Raw genomic sequence first — 25,621 nt, forward strand, 5'->3', positions numbered from 1 at the left:
TGTCTCATATTTTATTTGCAAACAGAGATGGTTATGGATTGAAAGAAAAAAAGAATGCTAATGCATAATGGCATTAAATGCTTAATGGAATGAATAATGAATAATATTAACTACAGTAGGAAACCAACACTGATAACAATAGCCACAGCATACTGCTAATTAGCCAGGCTCTGCAAAAAATATATATATTAGCATTTGACAATGCCAATATCTATGAGTGACCCAAAGTATAAGATTGGGGCAATATAAAAATCTGGAGTGTAAATAAATAAGTAAACATAAATGCCTCTGGAAACAAATCAACAGGATATGAACACCACTTAAATCTAAAAGTTTTTCACTTTTAAATGAAGTTCATAAAAAAGAAAGGTCTCTATCTTGCACACTCATTGAGTGCAGAATTAATGTTGGGCACTAGTGAACAAATCAACAGGTTGTTGATTTTTCTTGTGAGATTGTGGTAGTCTTCTCCCAGAGAAGGATGTCATACTTGGGCCCAAGCAGATTCTCTTGTTACTCTTGAGGACTTGGCTGCTGCTGCTAGAGTATAGATACACTGGATGATAAGACTTATCAGTCACTTTTTTCAGTGTCATTGTAACTTTCACGGTTGCTAAATGAATGGTTTTAAGTCAAGGACTATCTACCGTGTTTCTCATAAAATAAGGCCAGGTCTTATATTTTTTTGAGCCCCGAAAAAACGGCTAGGCCGTCTTTTCAGGGGTGACTTAATTCCCCCCCTTGCATCCTCATCTAGAGCGCCCTGCGGGCAGCCTCGCCACCAGCCGCTCCTAACGGGTGATCATGGCGAAGCGCAGAGAACTCCCTACTCCCACCAAACACGTTTGCTGCAGACCCAAGACCTTTGGCACCCGCCGCTGTTACTTTCCCTTCTGCCCATTCCGCCGCCATGTTTGGAGCTGCCGCTTCCGTGTTTGGAGTGCCGCTGCCATTTGGAGCACCGCCGTCATGTTTGGAGCTGCCACTTCTGCGTTTGGAGATGCCGCCATGTTTGGAGTGGTGGCGGTGCTCCAAATGGCGGTGGTGCTCCAAACAGCGGCAGTGCTCCAAACACGGAAGTGGCAGCTCCAAATGCGGCGGCAGCTTCAAATGTGGAAGTGGCAGCTCCAAACAACAGCAGTGCTCCAAACAGCGGCAGCGCTCCAAATGTGGGAGCAGCAGCTCCAAACGCAGCGGCAGCTCCAAACGGCAGCGGTGCTCCAAACAGCAGTGGTGCTCCAAACGTGGAAGTGGCAGCTCCAAACGCGGCGGCAGCATGGGCAGAAGGGAAATCAACAGCGGCGGGCGCTGAAGGTCTTGGGTCTGCCGCAAAGGTGCTTGGCAGGAGTAGGGAGCTCTCCGCGCTCTGCCATGATCGCCCATTAGGAGCTGGTGGCAAGGAATTGCTGCCCGCAAGGCGCTCCTAACGGCAAGTGCCCCCGCCCTTCCCCCCATTTTGCATGTTTTAAAATAGGCCTAAATTTGGGGGGAGGGGCTTAATTTCATTTTATGCCTAGAAAACATGCTCGGTCTTCCTATTGGGGGAGGTCGTATTGTTGGAGAAACACGGTATAAAGAACCCTCTAGAGCTTGCTGTATCTGTAGCACTAAGGTCTTGCTGCATCCAGCATATTGATTCCAATTTTTTTAGCATTTCTAACTGATTCCTGCTCATCAATGAACAGAACTATAATCATTCAAAGTCCACTGGTTTCCCCAACCCCTGTGCCAGGTTCTCATGGAAACTTAATTTTTTCTCAATGTTTCTTATCAATAATAACACAGGAGGACTATTAATAGTCAAAAGTTTTTTTTAATGTTGTACAAAGTTAAATAAACTTTTTACCATGAAAGCTTATGTTTTAGAAGATGATCATCATCTAATTTCTCACCAGAGTACTATGGTACTCTGAGATTTCCCCCTGTGACTCCCTATGAATCCAATTTTTCTAAAGTAGCTAATAGGCTCTTAGATGAGCATGAAAGAAAATGATCAGCTTCACCAGCAGTACTAGTTTATGCTAGTACGATAGAAAGAGCAAGCACCCCATTAATTATAGATTTATAGAAATTATATCTGAATTATACAGTCATTCATAACTTGTTAGCATTAGGACACAAGAAAAACAAAGCTGTATCTGTCAGATAAAAGCACTGGCTTAGCTGTAGAGAATCATCTGACTAAAACAAACCACTCATTAAAAATAATCTGGAACATGAATAATATGTTAGTAAGTAGAAAGGCATATTTTATCATCTGACTAAAAGTTCACCTGAACTTTAAATTGATGAATATAACCTTTAAAATCATTTTGCAAAGCTGCTGGATGTACAATTTTTGGTGTGTATGATTTTGTTTTATTTCTATTGAGAAGTGTGAAAATTGTAACTGAAGGCCTACGTCTTCACAAATAATAGATGTAAAATGATAATTTTGTGACATGCTAAAGCAAAGATAATTTAAAAGAAACTACAGCTATGGTGACTTCAAAGCTCTTAATTTTTAAAAAGTGGAGTGGAGAATTTTTTTACAGGAATCACAGAATGGGAGAAGAATCATTTAAACCTAATCCAATTTGTGTGAGTGCAGGAATCCAAATTAAAGAACGAACCTACAGCTGTCCAAATTCTGACTGCAAGAAAGGGTAACCACCTCAATTGATTTCTTTCACTGAGAAACCGTTCCCTTTTTTGTGAGATTGCAAACCATTCAATTTTCTATAAATGAAAACCATCCTAGAAGCGTCATGTAAATCTAACAGGTTTAGCATAGTTGAAAAACAAAACAGAAAAAAGCCTCAACTGCCACTTAAACTTAGGGAGAAAAAAAAATGGCAAATCTTCACTTCCTGGAAACTCACATCTTTCTCCTCACTTTCCATCATTAAGTCACCTTCCGTAGCCTTTGGACCACCCAACTTTTAAGGGGTCCTAACAACAAATGCCAGCCTCTGACATACATGGCTATGCATGCACTAATATGTTTACAACAATATATACATGACTGCAGTGCCAAGACAAGATGTTCCTGATTAATTTAACATGGTCTATTTTGATCCTTCCCAATAGTATTTTTTTAAGAATAAAGATGGGAATTTCATTTGAAGTAAGATAATTAAGAACTGCTAGGCAAAGAGCTACTTCTTGTCTCATTAAAGTAAACAATCACTTTAAAGCCGAACTTCAGATATAAAGCAAGAATGGAAAAATGTGGAAAACAATTTGGCCAATTAAGCTGTAAGGATCTCTTCAGGTGGGCTAAATTTAGGTTTATCTGAATTAACTAATTTGAAATTAAAACTTTATCCCTTAGGATCCCTCTTTTGCATATATTTTTTTCAACGTGAGCTTGTAAATAGCTGTTGCATTCTGAAGTCAAATGGGCATTGTCACTAAACTTAAGTGTTTCTCCAGTTATTTTAATGTTTACTTCTTACTTCATATATCTGTTTGGGCAGCAGAGTTCTATTTCTATTTCTGAAATATGAATGGAAATCCAAAAAACAGATCAATAAAGCACCCCCACACAGAGCAACTTAACAATTACAATGTAGATTCTTCAGATCTAAGGGCAATGGGAGCAAACCTGTGTTAGTAAAATCCCCTTTATGTTGAAAATCTACACTGCAGCAAGTACAGCAGAATGTGAAGCTTTTACTGCTAATTTAAACAAAAGAAGGTCTTTGTATTGCAACCAATTCCTTGTTGTTTTTTAAAGCAACCTTTTCTAATTTGGTTTTTAGAAGGTGCATCCAATACAACTTTTCTACACTGGAGAATATTGTCTTTAAGCGTTTCAGTTTCTCAGTGATTTCAGTTTCTCAGTTTTTAAACTGCCCTCAAAGATCATGGAATACAAATATTTTTTGTGATATTTAATTTGATATTCTTGAAAAAAAGACATTTTGACAAAATCTACTAACGTTTTGTACAGCTTTAGTTTGCTGTAGCTTTCATCCATTGGAAGCTATTAAATTAATAACAAATAATCTTAAAGTACAGAACCTTGCACTAAAATTGCTGGTACAGCAGACAGTGCAGATTGACCTGTTTTATTGTTCGGTTTTTTTAAAACTATAGATATATGATGAAATAATTTGATTCCAAAAATGATCTATGGAATTCAAATTTTAATATGCTTTTGTAATCTTTCACTGTTTAATTTATAACTTTTATTAATGCAATATTCAAGTAATATAAATATTAAAGTATAATTTTAAATACCCTAGGTAGGCTTCTGCCTTTTTCAATATTCAAGTCATCTTATGATTCCATAAAAGTCAGAAAAATGAACAATACAAATGCAGCAGATAAAACAATGAAAATATAATTGTAATTGCCAAAGAGAATGGAGCAAAATGTCTAGATGAGAGCCCACTGTCTGTGTAACGTGAGTATATTTTAAATCTTCAAAATAATCTGACACAGTAAATAGCTATTGGAAATTTGAAAAGTAATTTCTACATAAGGAGATCAGTCATACTTTATTTGCAAAAAACATGGTTTAAATATTAATTAAACTATAAAGAATGATTTGATTTTATAGCAAGGATTTGGTATTTAAACTATTTACTTTGAAGTTGCTGCCCCAAGGCAAAGTCTGTAGTTATAAAAATTTTATTGTTAGTAGGATCACAAGGTAGCATCTTTGCAGACAAGATTCTAAAATCCCTGTCAAAGGAAATTATTCTGGTGGACCTGAAGAAATTGAACACCTGAAGAAACTGAGTGAAGGTTTTATGCACAGAACAGATGAACCATAAGGGAGAAAGGAAACATTGCAAATAAATTACAATATATTACTTTAATTGCAAGAGAATTAGAATTGGGACTACTTCTGTGTTCTTCTTCTAACAGTCAGTTATCTATTTTAATAAGCTGCTGGGCCATTTATAATGGTAAAGGTCAGGCAATCTAGCTCCCCTTTCACATGTATTTTAATATTATGCAAAATGCTTTATATCAAATTGCCCATTTTGTTCTAGAAAAAGTTGTTTATTCCAAAACAAATGGCTTGATTCTTATTTTGATTGTATAATGATCAATGTATGTTAGTCACTTGATGAAGCAAGAGACTAACTTTGGCTAATGATGAATGATGGCCATCAACCTGAAGTAATGTAGTCTCAAAGAATTGATATAGATGTTAAACAGTGTGGAGGCTACAATACAACCTTGTCTCACAGTCAGTCATTTGGCAAGCTACTTCCTGTAAAGTTAATGTCCTCCAGGAATGTGTGCTTGATGATTTTAACCCATGAAAGTAAAGTCAAGACTTCTCTTTAAAACCACCAAGCTTGTCAAAGAGCATCCAGCTCTTTGCAAAGAATGAGAAATGCTAAAGGCAGCTGAATTTTTTCTTTTTGGAATTGGGTACACTGGGCAGTCTTGAGAAAGGGTAGGTGCTCTTTTTTTAACCATAAAGCCAGCTCTAGCCCTCCAACCCCATCCAGGAGAATTGCAATAGCAATACACTTAACTTACTGTATATACTGCTTCACAGAGCTTTACAGCCCTTACTAAGCGGTTGACAGAGTCAGCCTATTGCCTCCAACAGTCTGGGTCTTCTTTTTACCCATCTCGGAAGGATGGAAGGCTGAGTCAACCTTGAGCCTGGTGGGATCTGAACTGCCAAATTGCAGGCAGCCAACAGTCAGCAGAAGTAGCCTGCAGCACTGCACTCTAACCACTGCGCCACCATTCCCAGAATGAGAAAAGAGACATTTTAAGATGCTGCAGCTGAACAGCTGTCAAAGAATCCAGTCAAACACATTTCAATCATTACAATTCAAAGTGTATTATTAAGTTTTCAGTCTAAGAGATATTCAGTGTCACCATCCAGACCTCTGATTCAATTTGCCTAAATCCCACATGAAGAGTGATTCTGGTGGAGAATTAATTTAATCAGAAACATCTACGGTAGCTGTTCCTTAATAAAAGCTGTAGTGTGTACTTTGTTTCCAGGGAAGCTGATGAGTAGAATATTCAGTAAAGCTTTTTAATTTTTTTATTTTTAAAAGCAAGTTTTTCCAGTAGCATGAAGAAAAAGATGATTCTTTTAATGTAAATTTCTAAATGAGGGAAGTATTTACATTTTAAACGTTCAATATTCTTTCCTAGCTTATGAATGTCTGTATATAATAAAGTTTGTTGTTGTTGTCCTCAAGTCAGTTTCTGATTCCTGATGATTGCCTAGATTAGTTCCTGCAGGTTTTTTTTAGCAAGGTTTTTGGTTGGCACTTGCCTCTTTCTAAGGGCTGAGAGAGAGTGACTGGCCCAAGGCCACCCAAGTGACTTTGTAATGTAGGACTAATGCATGACTTTCTAATTTGTAGCCTAGAGCAGGGATGTCAAACTCACATCGTCATGGTGTCGTCATGTCACATATCACAACTTTTTCTCTCTTTGCTAAACTGGGCATGGGCGTGGCCAGTGAGTAATGCATCCGGCCCACGGGCCACGAGTTTGACAGCTCTGACCTAGAGCCTTGATCACTATATCAAATTGGCTCTTGTTATAAACTAACTCTTTATTGTAAAATCCATTTGCATTCACTTTTTAAAAATTATAAGATTTTCATATTTGTATGTGTGTGCATACACACATACATGCACACGTGTGTAAAATTAAGACAAACTGTTCTGTCTTCGCCTTGAAATATTTCCTGTTAAAAATAGAAATGGCAGTTCCAGAGAACTCATACTGCAAACTATCTCCAGAAGTCCAACCATTTCTATTCTTTCAAATGATTATTATTCACAGAATTAATATAATCCAAAGTTAGGAATTAAATACAGATCTGCATCTATAAAACTCTTTGGGTTGATAATTGAAGTAGCAGCCATTTGGGATTTTTATCAATTATGCTATACTCTTCAATCTAACATTATTAGAGACTTTTATAGAGGCCTTAGATTTTATAAAAACTACAAATAACAGCTTGCATTCAGTGATTTCTAGATTTTAAAAAAGCTACAATGGAAGAGACAGATTTCCCCTCCTCTCTTTATCTGTTTACTTCAAAATCTTTTCTGGGGGACACTTAGAAACTAACAGATATTACATAAACACACTCAGAAAGAGATAAGCAAAAATCTGGCTCTACAACTTTGAATAACATTCAAGACTTATTATTTCCATTACACCAGTGGTTCCCAAAGTGGGTGGTACAACCCCCTGGGGGGCGGTGGGATGACTTAGGGGGCACTAAGAAGCAAGGAGGCTGCAGGGGGCTAAGAGGTGGCAGGGGGGCGTTCGAGGCCCTGTGGGTCACCCCATTGACTGTTGCACCGCTCCGGAGCCGGCACCCTCGAATGCGGCAGCTCCAATGCACTGCATTGTAATGGGATCCAGGAGGAAGCCTCCGCCACAGAGAGAGAGAGAGAGAGAGAGAGAGAGAGAGAGAGGGAGGGAGGGAGGGAGGGGAGGAGAGGGAGGGAGAGAGAGAGAGAGTGAGAGAGAGAGAGAGAGAGAGAGAGAGAGAGAGAGAGAGACCTGATGCACCAGATTGAAATGAGGCCTAGTTTAGTCTGAGGCCCTTTTCTACACTGAAACATCTTTGCCAGCACATTGAAACATCTTTGGCTTCTATTAAAGGTTTTGTGGACGAAACGTGGTCAAGACTATCAGGAAGCTCTCACATTTTGTTGAGGCTTTAAACAGGATCCTTTGGACCAGATCTCCACCCTAAAAAATTACTTTTCCCCAATGTTTTAAAGTGCCAATTCTGAAGAAGGCAAAACCAAAATGTACTGGTAAATTACGAGAACACACACACACACACACTCCCTTCTAACCCTGCTGGAGCAGGTGATTGGACTAGAATAGATATCTCATTATCTTTCTCTTCCCTCCTTCTTTATTTCTTTTTCTTTCTGTCCCTTCCTTCCATCCCCCCTCTTTCTTCATCTGTCCTTTTCTTTCTTTCCCTTTTCTCTTTCTTTTCTTCCTTCTCTCTTTCTCTCTTTCTTTTCTCTCTCTCTTTCCCTCTCTCAGGCTCACCCCATTGACTTGGTGCACTGCTTCGCTCGGACTTGCTTGGGCAAGTCCCTCCGGTGCAGCGGGCTCAATGGGGTGGACCTGCGGGGCTGGCACCTAAAATGTGGCAGTGGTGGCACGTTTGAAAAGTCGAGCAAAGCCAGAGGTCGGTAATTTTTGCTGCAAAGAATCACAAAAGCTTCTGGGTTGTGCACAAGAAGGGACACACTTGTCAATGCAATTCAGCAACATAAAATAAAGAAATAAAAATAAAACAAATCAACAAGAATCAGCAAAGCACCTCTGATTAGATTTTATTCACTACTAGAATCTAATCAGAGATGCTTTGCCGATTCTAGTCCAATGACCTGCTCTAGCAGGGTTAGAAGGGAGTGTGTGTGTATGTATGTGCATGGCTGTCAAAACTCCAAAAACAGGTCAAGTAGCTCTGGGGAGGCCAGTCATAAATTAGAACACTTGCTAAACAACCAGCCATTAAGTGAAGATCACCTGTACTTGGTTTGCCAGTCACCTGGCCACACCCACCCAGTCACATGACCACCAAACCACACATATCCGGTCATGTGACCAGCAAGCCATGCCCAGCCAGCAAGCCACGCCAGCCAGTCACATGACCAGCAAGCCACGCCTACCCAGTCACATGACCAGCAAGCCATGCCCTCAAATTCGGCCACACCCACAGAAATTTAAATCCCACCTCTGGGTGGGGGGCACCGAGGATGAGTTTGTAGCACAAAGGGGGCGGTGGACTGAAAAAGTTTGGGAACCACTGCATTACACCAATCAACTACAGTAAACTTTATTTAATACATATATATTTCATTGATCCTTAATCATAAACTCTTATCAAAGCTGATGTAATAAGTGATCTAGGAAAGAAAAGGCAAAGGACTCTACTAAAAGCAATGCTGATAGACCACAGTGGGAATAGAGAGGTGGTGAGTAGACTAGCTCTTTGTAATTCTTCTTTGAATAAGGAACTCCCAAAAGTGCTCCAGACGGTTGCTCTTCATGAAGAGACTGCAGGACAGCAGTCTCTGATGGGTTTAATGTTCTGGGAGATGAGGGAGTAGCCATCTTGCTCAAACTATGGCCAGATGTTTTCCATGGGACACTAGATTTGCATACTTCCTTTTCTAATCAGTTGATAAGGGACTTGTCACTTACTTTTCAGCTATTAGAAACCTTGAAACAACAAGTCTGAAAACTAAAACACTTAAATTCGCTTTCTAATACAGAATGAAGCAACATATTTTAACACTGGACTTATTGAAGGATATTTTATAACAAAGGACCCAGAAGTTAATTTAAAGTGTGTGTGTGCTTCTATAAATAGTGTTTAAAAGATATTATGGAAGAAGATGGAGTTTTGCGTGACAAGATTTGAGACTGATATGAAAGTGGATTTTAAAATGTCAAGGTACAAATATGGTATGCAAAAAGTTACTACCATGGAACATACAAAAGAAACTTAATCTTAATAATTAAAAGGGACAAACCATAACTTTCCTTTGGATTTACAAAAGCTTGTTAAAGCTTTGAAAAATTTTCTGAGAACAGACAAAGAAAAAAATGAAGAGAGATAACATTCTAGTTCAGGGGTGTCAAATCCGCGTTCTCATGGCGACATCACAAAATGTATCATGACTTTTCCCCTTCACTAAACCAGGCATGGGCGTGGCCAGTGTGTGACGCTTCTGGCAAGCAGGCCGCAAGTTTGACATCCCTGTTCTAGTTTATTATTTGAAAAAAACTAAAAATCAAAATTGTTAAAAGTAAAAGAAACAGTATAAAATTAAATTGATCTAGGTTAAAATATATATGTTGTTCTCTCTCATAACCCTTAACAGTTTTTTGCTGATCAGGATTGAAATGATGAGGCATTTACTTCTTTATAGATAACAGATGGAATATGGGAAGAAGATATTGTATTTTAAGAGAAGATAAGCTACTAAACTTGTTTATACTTGTGACGAACACTTTTAGTTTTTCTTTGCTATATTTTTTCTTTACTATTTTTCATTTTCTGCACCATTACTTTTTTCTCTTTTTAAAAGTTTTTACTACTTTTTAACAAAATTATTATTTTTAAAAAAAACCTTATGTAATAAGGGGACAACTTATTGTGTACCTGTAGCCTTGGAGAACATTAAGATACCAGCCAGAATGTTTTTTTAAATAAGCAAAAGACTAATGACTAATGTCTAATGACTCCAAACAGACTGAATATCTAAAACTGACTGAATTCCTAAAAAATAAATAAACTTCCTACACCACACAAAGGTAAAAAAATCTGACTCCAAACAGAGTCAGATTGAACAGTAAATAGTTTTACTAATCAAAATAAACAAAATCTGATCAAATAAAAAAAAAAATCTGCTAAAATCTTTACCTGCTTTTGCCAGAAAAATATTCCCTACTACTGATGTAAATAGACATTTATCTAAATATATATAATTTTTAAAATATGATCAAGTCATATGACCTCTGAATGAAACTATTATTAAACCATTCTTTAAAAAGGCTTACTTGAATTATCATTGCAAATATTATTTAATGACAAATCCATCATTTGTTTCAAGAGTTTGTTTTTCATTCTCTTCAAGACTTCTTAACTTTCCTTTTTGTGAAGACATAACTGACAGGTGTACAGGTTTCTTGCAGATATACACAGTGCTTAAAAATAACTTAAAGCTGAAGATGCTAAGGTTTGACAGGACAATATTGAAAGGAAGAGATCAGTCAAATGAAAGAAAAAGATGAGATGGAAGCCAACTGGACAATCCCTTATCCAGTAAGTTGGGAAAAGTCATTGACTTGGACAAAATAGTCATGTACGTGGTGCATAATTACCACATAGAAAAAAAATTAAGCAGTAAGGTCAGTGCAAAGAAAAAGTATAATTAAGATGCACACATATATACCCTCTATCTGTGTATTCAGTCATACAATACAACATTCATGCATGTACATGTTAAAGTAGGCATCATATGAAGCCTCTCTAGGTCAGCCTTCTAAAACCTAATGCTGTCCAGATTAACTGGAAAAACAATCCATAACATTCCCAGCCAGCATGGTCCAAGTCATTCCTATAAATCAAAGTAAAGATAAATATTTCCCCTGTCCAGTCATATCTGACTTTAGGGTGCAGTGTTCATCTTCATATCTCAGTCAGGGAGCCAGCGTTGTCCAAAGACTCTTCCTGTGGTCATATGGCCAGCATGACTATATGCTAAGGCACATGGAACATTGTTACCTTCCCACCAAAATGGTACCTATTTATCTAGTTGCATTTCTATGCTTTCAAACTGCTAAGTGGGCAAGAGCTGAGGCAAATAATGGGAGCTCATCCCATCGTAAAACATTCAGGTCTTGAACCTGGGCTATCAGCTTTCTAACTGAAAAGCTCAGCATGTTTAACCATTCAGCCATAAATAGTTTCAGGTGAATATTTAGCATTTCCTGTATAAATATGCTGTATTTAGTATTTACTGTATAAGGCCTGAGAGAAGACAGACAATCATAAGCAATGTGAAAATAAAAGCCTCAGGAGGAAAGCAGGCAAATATAGGCATTCTCCTAGTAAGCAGAAGTACAAAATATATTTAAAGAAAGATGGTATGAATAAAAAGAATACTAGCTGCCCTAACTTAATTTCCCCTGAGTGGATTTTGTAAATATATAAGTAGAGTTTTAACCTGGTTTACTTTGTGCATTCAGTGAAATCTGAGTAAGATTTTCAGTTTTTTAGCAACATTCTATGGGGAAAAAAGAAAAGAGGATTTCAGAGGACCTTTTATACATAAATATTTAGCAACTTGGGGAATGTCAATAGCAACTGCTCTGATCATCATCAATATTTGACTTTCAGACTGCATCTTTATTTTCTTCCAGTTTATCTATTAGGAGCGACAGATTAACAGCTTTTACCAAAATTATGCTGTGAAATACATACTGATCATTTTATAACATGAGGCTTAGAACTCTATACATTTTAGGGAAGATTAATATATGATGCCTGGGTAGAAATGTGAAAAGTCTTCCAGCTGCTCAAAACATGTTAATTGATAATTTAGGGATAAGTAATGAAGTGGGCAGTTTTGAGGATGTTGCAAAACTATTTGAGATGTTAAAAAGAGAGCAATGATTGTGAAAAGCTCCAAAAGATTGGCCAATTAATCAAATGGAAAATGAAGCATAATACACGTAAATGTAAATTGTTTAAACATTGGGGCATTAGCCCTACCCCAATTTCAATACACTGGTGAAATCTATGATGTATATAAGAACTTGAGGTCATAGCAAATGGTGTGGTGAAGATGTTAGTGCATACATCAGTTCTGATTATTTTCATAGAATGGAGTATGGTATTTTGAAAAAAAAATTACAGGCCATTGTTAACGGGTATGGTCCGTGCTGCATATGGCCAAAACAAAGAATGCCTGGGACAATGAGCAGTAGACTTTCTGGGGAACAGTATTCTGAATTCTATTCAGTTCTAATAATCCAAAAGGAAATAGAAATCTTCACACACACACCCAAATGTTTTTGCAAGAGGCTCCAGTGAATGGACCTCCAAATTTTTTTTTTTAAAAAAACCCCACCTGAGGCCCATTTTAATGTACAAGCTTAAAGTTGAGGCAATAAATGCCTAACGATTTAAAAAACGTTTTAGCAGCCTTTTTGGCTGAAGAACAAGAGGTTACGACTATGTATCTATGAAGACAGAGTTACTTGAAAGCAAGATAATATATTGCAAATGAAGAAGTGATTATGCAAAAATGGACACAATGGACTAAATAAGGCGGAGGAAGGAGGATTGTTCCTCAACAACACAAACTGAGAGTCTCCAAAATTAAATGTAAACATAATTAGAATAATTTTTGAATTATGTAATTGCAATAGTTTAAAACATCCAAGACAATGTTTTTAAAACTGATTTCATTATTCCTCTTCCAGGTCTTGAATTATGTCATTATCATCATTACCACCACCAAAAAACCCAGATTCTGTTGTCTTACAGTGTCTTGGCTTTGGCAATCTCATATTTGATCTTCAACACACAAACAAGGATATGCCCAAATTACCCCCTTGATCTAATGTTCCAAGAGGAAGTTTTGAGATCTGACATGAAGGACAACTTTTTTTTAAAAAGGCGGGTTAGCAGAATTTATTCATTTATTTGTCAAATTTAAATAATCCCCATATCAAAGTGACTGTGAGCAATGTACAATTTTTTTAAAAAAAACTTTAACCCTAAAATCCATTCAAAATACAATACCTCAAAAAACAGCCAGAATTTTTTTTTAAAAAACTAAGATAATATGTTAGAAGGCATGGGGAAAGGTCTTCAAGGTACCAACCATCTCCAGGGATATAAATATATAGGTATAAATAGCTATATACCTCACATATAAATTGTAGAAAACATGTATATGCATATGTGTGTGTTTGCATATACATACATACATACATACATGCATGCAAACATATATATTTATATGTGACAAGGTATTTAAAATGCCAAACCTTTACAAAAGTTACAAACTCTTCTACTTTTTCATTGGACATGACCAACTTTTTCTGCATCATTTCAATTGCCTGTTCACTTTGCCTTGCTAAGCTGTGAAGCTGTTGAGAGGCCGTTGTTTCAAGTTCAGTCATGGTATATTCTGTCTCTGCCATTTTAGCTTCTAGGTTGGAAAGATTAAGCTCCTGAAATACATAATATATAATAAATAAATATATTATATTATATTTTATATATATATGTGTGTGTGTGTGTGTGTGTATGTGTGCCTACATTCCCACTCATCTATGTCAACTTTCCCCATATGTTGCTTTCCAAATACTTGAGAATTCTGGGAACCATATTCTCAACTCGTAGAGAATTTGGCAAAAGGAAAACTTGATTTAGGCAGATTGAAGATGAGGGTTAAAAGTCACAAATGTCTTCTATTTCTGTTCATTTTTAAAAAAATGTCTTTTAGTATTTTTGAATTGGAAAGAGATTAACAGTGTCTAGAAGATCCTACAAAAATTAATTGTAAAGCTCATTGCCATCTCCTATAGCGTTTTTTCCCCTGCCCACTCTCCTAGTTAGATATAAAACACACTAAGACCATCTGTTGTTTAAAACTCAGGGGAAATAATGTGCCTGGTTGTCTGTCTTGTATAAGTCCAGATGCTGCTTCCTCTGTAAACTGTCCAGTGTTAAGTGCTTATTGTACCTGAGTATCTTGGCTCTAAAAATCTCATGCTTCCTGTATTGAAGTTATAGAAGAAACTGAAATAGATTTATACTCAGCTAGACCGAACTGTTTAGAATCTCTGGGAAGATAATTTGTAAAATCCAGAGAAATTTTTATAATATAGGATTAAAGCCTGTAACAATAGAATGCATCCAAAGTTTCTTTCTAGATGCATTGTTAGTCATAATTCAGTGTAACACTGAGATCTCCTTTAAACCTTTGCTATATCTAAAACAAAACCCAAAAACCCAGAAACACAAAGGAACTCCAAAATATAGAACAATCTGGCATTATATGAATTCATTCAGAACTTTGCCCAACAAAAAGGGATAGTGGGAGAAAAAAGCAAATTTCATCAGAGGCTTGCTTTCTGGTTTCTCACCTGTTGTAGAAAATATTTGTCTGATAAGACTACATTAAAGTCAGAGAAGAGAGAAAGTGCTACTATAAAACAGTGTATTTTAGAAAATTATATCTTTCCCTAGTTAAAAGCATTCAAAATTGGATTATAATTAATGTAATTCAAGTTCAGAAATTTCTTCTGAATTACAACCATATATTATATGGCTTTAAATAAAACTCAAGACAAATACTATTGTGGGCAAATTAAAAATGCAAAGGCACTGATCATGAAACTATTTATTTGTAAAAAAAATGTGCACCAGAAAACAAGTCAGATTGTTAATAATTTAATGATGATTTCATTAGCATATATTTGTAATTGTTTCTGATTTGTATTTTCCTTTGTATTTTTTGTACACCTCGTTGTTATTGGATACAAGTACCCTGAACAAGTGAAGGCAGGATGTAAGTCTAATAAATCTTCATCATATTAATCATCCATAATATCTATAACTGTGTACCTTCTTCTCCAAGTCTTCTTTAGTTCTCTGATACATCTGTTCGTACTGTGTCTTTTCTTTGGTTGCTACATTAAGCCTCTGCTTTAATGAATCAATGGATATTTTTTTATTTGAACAGTCTTCAGTTAATGCCTTTGCCTGGAACAACATCCAGAAAAAAACTATTAAGGAAAGCATTTAAATAATTTAGATGGAACATCAACACTATCAAAATACTACACACATCTAATTGTACATAATTCATTTATCTCCTGAATAGAATGCAGGCTATCTTGGCTTCTATTCAAACATGGATACTATCCATTGAAATCAATAGGATTTATTTGTAGATAAGTGGGGAACATTTTACTACCTATCAAATTCATGGGCAAGAAGCCAAATGCTAGCACTTAAAAACTCTGAAACCTATCAACATATGGTATTGATGAAGAAAATTACAAATAATATAGTCCAACGGTTAATAGCTATTTATCATTTGTAAAACAAGTCTATATAAAAAAAGGAATCAATTTACAAAGCATATCTAAAGAGGTCATATTCTTGCATATAGTACACTTGTTTTTTTTCTAACTCAAGGTAGCCAAAAAATCACAATATTTTTAATACTTAAAACACTATCAACACCTCATTGCATAGTATAACATAGGTCTCTAAAATGCTTTTTCATACTGCCTTCTCTTCAAGAAATTATCCTGGTTCCGTTTTATATTGTCTGAGATTTTTCCCACCCTGCCAATTTTGTCTCTTGGGCTGACAGTATCTAAGTGATATCTCATATACACAGAGCAAGATAGTTTTGTCTGGAATTGACAATGTATGACTGCCAGCAGAAACCATGTTCACACCTAAAAAGCTAGCACCTGCTTTTAAAAAAGAACCAAAGTAGTGCTTTGTTTCTGTGTTTCTTGGATGTTATGATTTGCAGCCTAAGAGATTCCTACACATATGACTTGTTTGCTATAAAACAGGGCTAAAACACACTGCAGAGGTACTAAGGGGTGGTTTCTCTTCCAATCTGTTTAAGCATCAGAAAAATGCATTAAATATTTATGAAGAAAACAACTTTCAGAAGAGCATAAAATGGAATCATTAAATATATAACAATGGAAGGGATCACACATAACTATTATTATAAAAATAATGTATAGGTCATTGTTTTCCCTTTGATATTTTTCTCTTGATTTACACTGCAAGAAGACTCTTTCTTTGATATCTCTTTTCAAGAAACAGATATGTGAAATTCCTGCTGTACAACACCTCCAAAATACTAAGAAGCACTTAATTATCGCATTAAGTTATTTGACCTTTTTAAGAGCAATCTCTGCACAAATGAAACTGTATTCATCATAATAATGGTTACTACAATTAATCAATCTGGTGGAATTCAGGTTTTTGGTTTAAAATAAACACTAAACATTAAAGACCTTTTCTTCCAGACATTGCAATGTTTCATTAAAGCTTTTCTCCTTTTCCTGATATGTTTTCATACGCAGCCTCCAATCTTCTATTAAATGCCTTTTCATAGTTATATCTCTTTCCATTCTAGAAATCCTTGAAATAAAGAGAAAATGAAACATTCATAGAATTATGCAACTGGCATGTCATTCTTTTGAATAATCGTTAATGCTCAGTTCCATGCTTATCTTTGTACCATTTGTCAAGTGAAAAGTGTTCAAAGTTTTCCCTCTGTGTAATGGCATTAAAAGGTACAGTAGATTTAATCTCTGTGGGCTTCTGAATCTTAAACCCCACATTTCACAGGAGAAATTCAGAACAATAAAAATACACACTAGTTTATAGAAAACCATACTGTGATGATGATATAATTATAAACAAAAGGGGAGCAAAATATTCTACTTAGTCTAAAGGAAAAAAAATAAATTAAAATTAACTATAGCTTTTTAAAAGTATCACCATGTGAATTGGCTGTCATGATTTTGAACTACTATGTATTACATAAAAAGCTTTGTATCAATATGAGGTAGTTTTAAAAAGTAGAACGACAGCTATGGTATGGAAAATCAATAGACCAATTTCAACGATGAAAATGTGACTTCCCCAAAATGTACAACTTCTAAATAACAAACCTGTAGGAAAGAAATGAGAAGCTGTTCACTGGGTGACATATCAGACAGAAATCTACACTTATGACTGTTACTTGTTCCTATTTTCTTGTGACAACAACATGCTATCCCAATAAAATGAACCAACATAATACTTATACAAAATACATTGTTTAAAAATTTTAATTACTTTTTAATCTTTAAGGCATCACATACCAGTAGATCCAGCAAAAATCACAATAAAAGCCAATGGAAAGAATTTACATTTCAGTAGATACATCTAGCTTATGGGGACAATCAAGAATATTGAAGCATATTCAGTATCTACTCTATACTGTAATATAGTGGTTGAGCATAGGCATATCAGAATGCTCTCTCTCACCTCCAGCTGAATTCCTTAGGGGTTCCTCAAGGCTTTTAATCAATAAAATATGCATTTTGTTAAATCCTTTTAAAGATGAAACATTTTAATGAAATAACTCTTATTTTGCAGGGTTAAACATTGTTTGGTTCACTCACAATTTGATATTATGTTTAACTAAGCAACTAATTAGCAAAAAAAATACATTTTAATAAACTCAAAAATAGACACAAATGCCTTTTTTGCATTTTCCAGAAATTATAAAATTGGACATTTAATCCAATTTAAGCATCTAAACCTTGATGTGCTTCTTAGCCCTGAGGCAAAGAATCACTGTATTTGAAAAATTGCTTTCAAGTATGCTGAGGTATTCATTTAGATGGATAGAATCAGGTGCACACTGGAATCTGATTTTTTTTTTAAAAAAAAAATCGCTTTATTACAGTTATATATCATCTTTTGTACTGAAAATTACCCAGGAACTTAAAATAAAAATATGTATTAATACTTTTCTCCTAAAAGAGTAAATAATATGAACCTTACATAAAAAGCCTAAAGAAAAATATATACGGAAAGATCACATTCCAAAAAATGTCCATGAATTTAAAGCAAATGCATTTTTGCCACAAGGGGGAGCCAAACACAACAATTAGGTAACTGGGACCTACTTTTCTTGCAATTCCTGCATCTGTTCTTCTTTTCTTTGGACTTCGGATTTCAAAGATTTAATGGTTGATGAATGTTTAGTGACTTCATTATTTGCATTCTAGAATGAATGAAACATTTTATTAAAGTCTCAGTAATGTTGATGTAGGATTACTCAGAGCTGTAACTGTTCACACGTGTGTTTCAAAGTGAAACTTTGCTATTTAACAGGTTAGTCTATTTTGATTTTAGAACAGCAAAAAATACCGCTAAAGTTCTTGTACTTAGGTTATTAAGGTTTGACAGTGATGCTTTTATACTTATTCAAGACCAGCCTAGGGTGAAATAAATTTCATCTTATTTTCCAAATGGAATATCTTTGCCAGAATGATGTCTAACAGTGAGTTTTAGAATTAAAATATATATGGCTAAGTTTTTCCCAAACAGGTGCTTTAAGCTGCTGCTGCTAAATATGGAAACTGGGTTGGAAAAGTTACTATTCATACCTGGTTCTACTTTAATATAATTTTTTCTTAAACATTTGCAAGATTGCATTCAAAAGATTAAAGTTTTCTTTAATTATTGTCAGTTTCAGTTTCAAAAACACTAACCTTAAATTGTTCTAAACTATAATTTAACAGAGTTATTTAATATGATTGAATAAGCTACATTTTGCTGGATTCATACTTCATTTGATAAACTATAGTATATTAATTTCATTGGCCAGATTCACATATAATGCCAAGCCCAGCATTTAAGAAAGTGGCTTGATATGGCATGCAGTCCTAGTTATTATTTAATAATTTGATCTGGTTGTTTGCTATTTCTTATAATTCCACCTCCATAGAGACAGTAGAATATGATCATTTATAGTACTTTGAGCTCTGTTTATTTCCAAAGTTACATTTCTAAAGCTTCTACTACTCCTCACAAATGTTGAAAATCAAAAAAATCAAAAATCAAATTATAAGGCTGCTGCCCTAAAAAAAGATCTGTTTTTGTTATTCTTGCTATTCAGAAAAATCTCAGGGCACCAAGTTTCTCAATGGATTACATACACTTTAGAGTAGACAGTTATGACAAGAGAGGGAAGAATAATCACAAAATTATTCTTAGTAATTTCAAATAATACGCACTATTAGTTAGCAATAGTTAAATAGCTACTGGCAGATGATATGAAATTGCATAAATTAAGTGTACTTCATTAGACTTCTAAATAAATGGTACTGTCCAACTATATTTATGCACACCATACATGCACACACACATACAGTTTTCAATGCACAGAAAAAAAGGACTTTACTACAAGAATCGACCTATATTAATCATTTTTGGTTTTAGGGAAAATATACATTAGATCAAAACTGAGTGAAGAGATCAAAATCTGGGGAGTCCTTGATGCTTTCTTAGCTTGTTTGTTTACAGATGTTTCATTGCCTGCCTAGTGAGTGTGATGTTTGCTCTTTGTTTATATACAGTAGCTTGCCTGGCCAGTGTTGATGGTGTGTGTGTGTGTATGTTTCTCTTTGGTAGTTCCTTGATTAGGGTACTACCTTATCATTTTCTGCTTGATTATTTACCTGGTGTTAATTCCTGCTTTTCTGGGTGTTGGATGCTGAAGAAGATGTGTACTGGTCTGTTTCCTTTTTAGTTTTTTAATTGTCTTTTTTGAACGGTGTGTAAATGTAGTTGACCTCTATGTAACTACTGGTAGCCAGGGGTGAGTTTCTACCGGTTCTGTCCACCTCTGTAGAACCGGTAGCTCTGAAGAGCAGCAGACATAGAACCGGTTCTATGTCTGCTGATGTTTTTGCCCACTGGCCGACCCGGGCTCTTACCTGACCTTTATTTCCTGATTTTTTCAACTTCAGCTGCGGTGTGAGGCATATCTGCAGTTTAAAAAGCAGGAAAAGGGGCTTTTTGAAAGGCTGCTTCTCTGCACACAGCATGCTGATGACGATTTACAGGCACACCGGCAGTGTGCAGGGAAACACATCGTAAATCACTGAACCTCATAAATGACCGAACTGGAGTTAACCCTGTCAGATCCCACCTCTGCTGGCAGTTGATATTGTATGTCTGAGTGAGAAACCTCCTGGAATTCCCTTGTGTTTTTGGATTCAACTTGATCTAGGATGTTCAGTTTTCTAGTTGAAACTATGATTGAGTCGGCCATGTCTGGTGAGTTTATGGAATTTCACTGTTTGTTTTTTGACAGCTTGTTGGTGTTCATGGATGCACCCTGCTAATCTTTTTCCTTTCTGTCTTATTATAGAGGCTGTTATGGTCCTTAGACTGTATATTGTAGATGATTCTACAAAATATGAAAATATTTAGTTCAATATTTAGTTCATTTTTATGCTATAGTAATGCCACGTGGTTGTAAGAGTGTGTTGGTTGTTTCTAAGATCAAAATCTAAAATATATTAAAGAATATTCCCTATTAATAGGCTTAATAATGGGCTTCCCCCCATTAAAATTAGTTGGGATGTTATAGGTAACAATATTTTCCCTATATTTTCTCTATGAAAATATAGATTTTAATGTGAAGTTTCATGTATAAAGATACCGTTTTTAAAATACTACGTAGGCTTCTCTGCAATACTATACAGTCTTCATTAGACTTTTAAGATAAAATGTTGACTCAAAGATTAAATGGTATAATTCTGAATGAAATACACAGTATTGAAATTTTTATATATTTTTAAAAATGCTTATCACCTTTTAAAAACATACATCTAATGCTGACATACAACGTACAAATTGGCTTACAAAGACTTCAAATGCTTTTGATAAAGTGCAGGAAGACTTTTAACCTGTACGTATTATCTTTCTTTTTAAAAAAAAATCTAGTGCATATGTTCAAACGTATACGACCACATTCTTAATATAAAGTATGGAAAATAATATATACTTTATATTTCTGAAATACAAAAAGAATATGAGCCATAATTCTTGTATTTCAAAAGGAACTTTCTTTGAGTAAGACATTGGGGTGGGTGGTGGAGTTTCAAACAGAGGAAATGTAACTATAAATTACAGAACAGAATGAAATGTTTTCATTTGGTCCAAGCATGCCTATGATGTCAGAATTTCAATAGATACATTACCCAATCTTTAAATATATGCAATTTAATAAGAAATCAGTTAAAATGACAAATGATGGCATAATAATCACTGAAGTTTCTAGGTTTGCTTTTGATACTGACTTTTATTAATAGTCAAATGTCAACATCCCATTAAAGGATCTTACATGCTTTATGTAAATATGGACACTTATTTCAAGTGGGCTTCTGCAATAGGTTACCTTGCAGTGCTTAGACAGTGGTTAAGGTCTTATGTTCAATAAAAACAAATCGCCATTTCCCGTGCAAAATAACATGGTATGAATGGGAAGGAAAATGAAGCAAATGTTTTCCAGCAATCATTGGGTAAATGTGGAAGCAGGAAACCTGATCTCAAAAACCACTTCTAGTGTGGCTAAAATTTGGTAGAAAAAAAAGCTATTCATATGATATACATAATATATCATAAACTCTTTTGGAGTTTAAAGGAGTTTCTCAGGCAGCCTGGGGTTTTAGTTAAGTTATTTATGCTATTAATCAATAATTTTAGGATTAGCGTATAGGTTTAGTTCTTTCTACCAAAGTAGATGGACAAAATTTGGGTGAACATGCTCAGACAGATTAAAAAAATATTTTGCATCTGCTGATTTCTGAATAACCCAAGTCACAAAATTGAAAACAAAAAGCGTCATAATTTTGTATTTTCTTTGGTAATTATGCAGGACTCCACTAGAAGTGAGCTAGATGAAGAAAAGACCAGGATCTGGTTAACAATTCTTAACTACTGCCCTAACTGACTTCCTCCACAGATCATGCCTGAATCCTTTAATACTGACAGATCACTAGCAGTCCAGTCTATTTGAATCAAGGAGTCCTGAAAAAAATATTCCAATGTGGAGTTTCATTGCTAAATGCTGTCAAGAATGTGATGCAAACAAGCAAAGGCTACACTGAGGTAAAGGCTTGTTGATAGAGATTGGCAGTTTGATTGCACACAATTTCTGTAAATATAACAACTGAGAATCAGGCCTAATTCATAAGAAAGGGAGATGATGATAAAAGCTCAGTCTTAAATATTACAGAGTGTTCAGTCTTGCCTGTTTCAATATTCTTTTGTCAACAATTCTGGGGGGGCCGATACAAACAATTCTCCTTCATAAAAACATTGTTCCTGTGAAATAAGAGTGGGGGGATCCATGTCATAATTATAGATTATAAGAGTAATGAATATGATAATCATAAGAACATGATTATCTCCAAACTTCCTGAAAATTCTGATCAATTGACAGATGACAGATATTACTGGGTGATTGTGATCCCTATATTAAATGACAAAAGGCAAACTTTTGTTGGCAGTTGGCCAGATAAGGCAATACTGTACAGAATTGCAATAGATGCTCTTTCTCTCTATAGTATTTTAATATTGAAATACTATAATGTTTAATGATTATTTTCAGAACTTAATTACTAAATGTTAACTTTTTCATTTTTTCCAGTATCTCCAAGTGTGAGATAAGCAATATCTAAATTTGTTTAAACCATCGAACAAAATCTTAATATGGTAACATGTAGATACATACTGTATTCTCATGCCACCGGCTCAGTGGTTTTATAATTTAATATAACACAATTTATGTGTTAAGAAATGAGTAGTTTAGTGTATTAAAATTTAATATATTTTGATAATAGTTCATTAGTGAGGCTATCTTTATAGACTTATTTTTTTTCCTTGTTAGTCATGTCAGGCCTTCAAACATTTACATTTTAATCACTCATTTATTAATAAGTTCTTTCTTTCTCCTATAATTGAGTTTTAAGATTTTTTATTTATATCTATTTGATTGATACCTTGCCTTCCTATACCGATAAATACCCAAAACAAATACCAAAATTTTAAAAGACAAAAAAGAATATAATTTTTTTTAAAAAAACCACAGATCAAAATTAACAATAAAATAAGTCAACAATTCAAACCTTGGCCAAACAGAGGAAACCTGATAGATTAGAAGTCAAGAGCAACTCCCAAGCTAGTACATTTCACAGCCTGGGAAAAATGCTACAAAAGGTCTGCCCCTACCTGCCAGAAAGATGAGTTTGTGTCAGCAGAGGGGATCTTTAAAAGGGCCTTTCCTGCTGATTTTAGCACATGAATTTATTTCCAGGAGGCTTGTTTGCTTCAGTAGTCAGACCCTAAGTCAAGACCAACAGATTCATTAAGCCCCACTAAACAAGTGGGAACCAAACCCAGATCATGAATGAAGGCAAATATGCGCGTCCCAGGATAATGTTTCAAGATCCAATCTGGGTCGGTCACTGGGACCAGAGGTTTTGTCTTCCAAGCTTTCGGATTCGTGCTGGGAGCCCATCCTCAGGGAGCTTCTCTCTAGCCGAAAGCACACACTGTGCTAGAGAGAAGTTCCCTGAGGATGGGCTCCAGCACGAGTCTGAAAGCTCAGAAAAATACACCTTTGGTCCCAGTGACTGACCCAGATTGGATCTTGCAAATCCAGATCTTTCAGCATAGGTATCATATGCTCCCTTCGATCTTTACCAGTTAGCTGCCTAGTTAATTTGCATCGACTAAAATTTTATGGGCACCTTTCAAGCTGATGCATAAAGTGTTGCACTAATCAGGGCAGAAAGTAACCATAAAGTGGATAAGTATTGCCTCATCTGAACAGTATGAAAAAAGCTAGCATCTGCCATGTGCCAAGGCACTCCTTACCAATTATCACTGTTATCAGTTCTCAAACACAATGAAAACTATTGTATTACATGAACATGCTTTGTTTGCTCCTTTTGATATTATCAATTTTTTCTAGTGAGATTAACCCACACATTGGATGTACTTGAAGAAGTAGAAGACAAAGGAGAGAAATCCTATTTTAAGTTGCAATGCCGAGGCCTCTGACAAATCCAAGGTCTTAGAAGCATTGTAGCATGGCAGAATAAAAACAGAAAAAAATGTACTTCCACCTTACTTCCAAGAACACTTTTGATTGATTTAAATATTCCATCCAAAACTGGCCTAGAATAGCTAAACTTTATCAATAACTCTGAGCATATTCCCAAGCTTGACTTTGGCACACCTATTGTTTACTTTTTCTGATACTGGAATTGTCTTATAGGAGAAGACAGGCTGGTGAAGTTTCTGTACTGTGCTTATATGATATGTCTGGGACCAAATAATACACTCTCAAAGGATGCACTTCTTTCAACTCTTATAACTCTTCTGGGGCACTGCCCTATGGACCACAGGATTGCAATTTAAGGAAATAAAACTACATTGATTTTTACAAGCATTGATTTGATCTGAGAGATTCCTTGAAATTCTAGATATAATTTTGGACACATTTGTTCCAGGAATGTTAGTTTCTTGGGAGTGATGTTGGCAAAACCGATGTGGAGAAAATAAAATATAGGGCATCTGTAACAATGCTGGATTTATCTTAACAGAAGTAGCATAATTCCTTTTAATTTGATTTTGGGAATAAATACATATACTTTAAAATCTTACCACCAAATAATCTTTATGAGAGAAATATTTATTTTTATGCATAAAAATATTTATGTGCTTTGTCAGTTCTTCTTCTTGTGGCATAGTATTTTAAATGTGTGTAATACCAGGATTATTGTAGCTGTGTCTCTTTTTTTACTCAGGGATTTACAAATTAATATTTCTTTTTTTTAATGAAACTGTGTAACCAACACAAAGTATGGATATAAATGGACTCTACTTAGAGGGACAGAACTTTGTGCTTACTAAGTGATTGTTTATTTTTTCACAATTCTTACCAGTGTTTTTTTAAGGATATCTACACACATGTGCGCACACACACACACCATTGATCTTTTTCTTTCATTTCCCTGCGTTCTTCTATCAGTTCCTTCCTCTTCAGTGACTATTATCTTCTTTTGTTTAGTCTTTTCCTCCAAATTCCCTTAGCTTTCAGTATCCTCCTTCCTCACAAGGAATTGATCCCTTAACTTTTTGCCTTAAAAGAGCACAAGTAAGATGCCATTTTATAGCTGTTTTTCTTGGGCAAAAGTTATTTGAGGCTAGTCAAACAGAAGAGAAATTTTCTCAGAGACAGCAATAACGAGCATATATTTCTTCATTCATAGCATATGCAATAAGTTAAGTGTTCTTTATTTTTTACAAAAAAAAAATCCTTTGACCAGTTCTTCTTCTTGTACTATAAAAACTAGATTACTACAACTGATCTTAAAATACTTTCAATAAATCAGTTATTCAGAAATTTGAATCTTATGACTTTTTAATATTAACATATAGTTATTGAATTATAATTGTTAAAAATAATTTAACAGCCAAGTAATCTCGCATCTCAAGATATGTTTAATTTTCATCCACTTT

General features: G+C 35.2%; 1 protein-coding gene across 1 annotated transcript in view; it reads right to left on the bottom strand.

Annotated features, from left to right (window-relative positions):
• Positions 1-25,621, bottom strand: part of CNTLN (centlein) — a 197,859-nt gene that overhangs the window by 15,862 nt on the left and 156,376 nt on the right. The window contains exons 20-23 of the mRNA XM_087957652.1: positions 18,205-18,302; positions 16,537-16,663; positions 15,113-15,250; positions 13,528-13,713 (exon numbers count right to left, since the gene is read on the bottom strand). Of these exons, the coding sequence (XP_087813778.1) occupies positions 13,528-13,713; positions 15,113-15,250; positions 16,537-16,663; positions 18,205-18,302 (549 nt within the window). The remainder of the gene's footprint in view (positions 1-13,527; positions 13,714-15,112; positions 15,251-16,536; positions 16,664-18,204; positions 18,303-25,621) is intronic.

The sequence above is a fragment of the Notechis scutatus genome, chromosome 2 (assembly GCF_049901735.1).
Source record: "Notechis scutatus isolate UNSWTSFEM ecotype Mainland chromosome 2, rNotScu1.2, whole genome shotgun sequence".
In the NCBI taxonomy this organism is placed as follows: Eukaryota; Metazoa; Chordata; class Lepidosauria; order Squamata; family Elapidae; genus Notechis; species Notechis scutatus.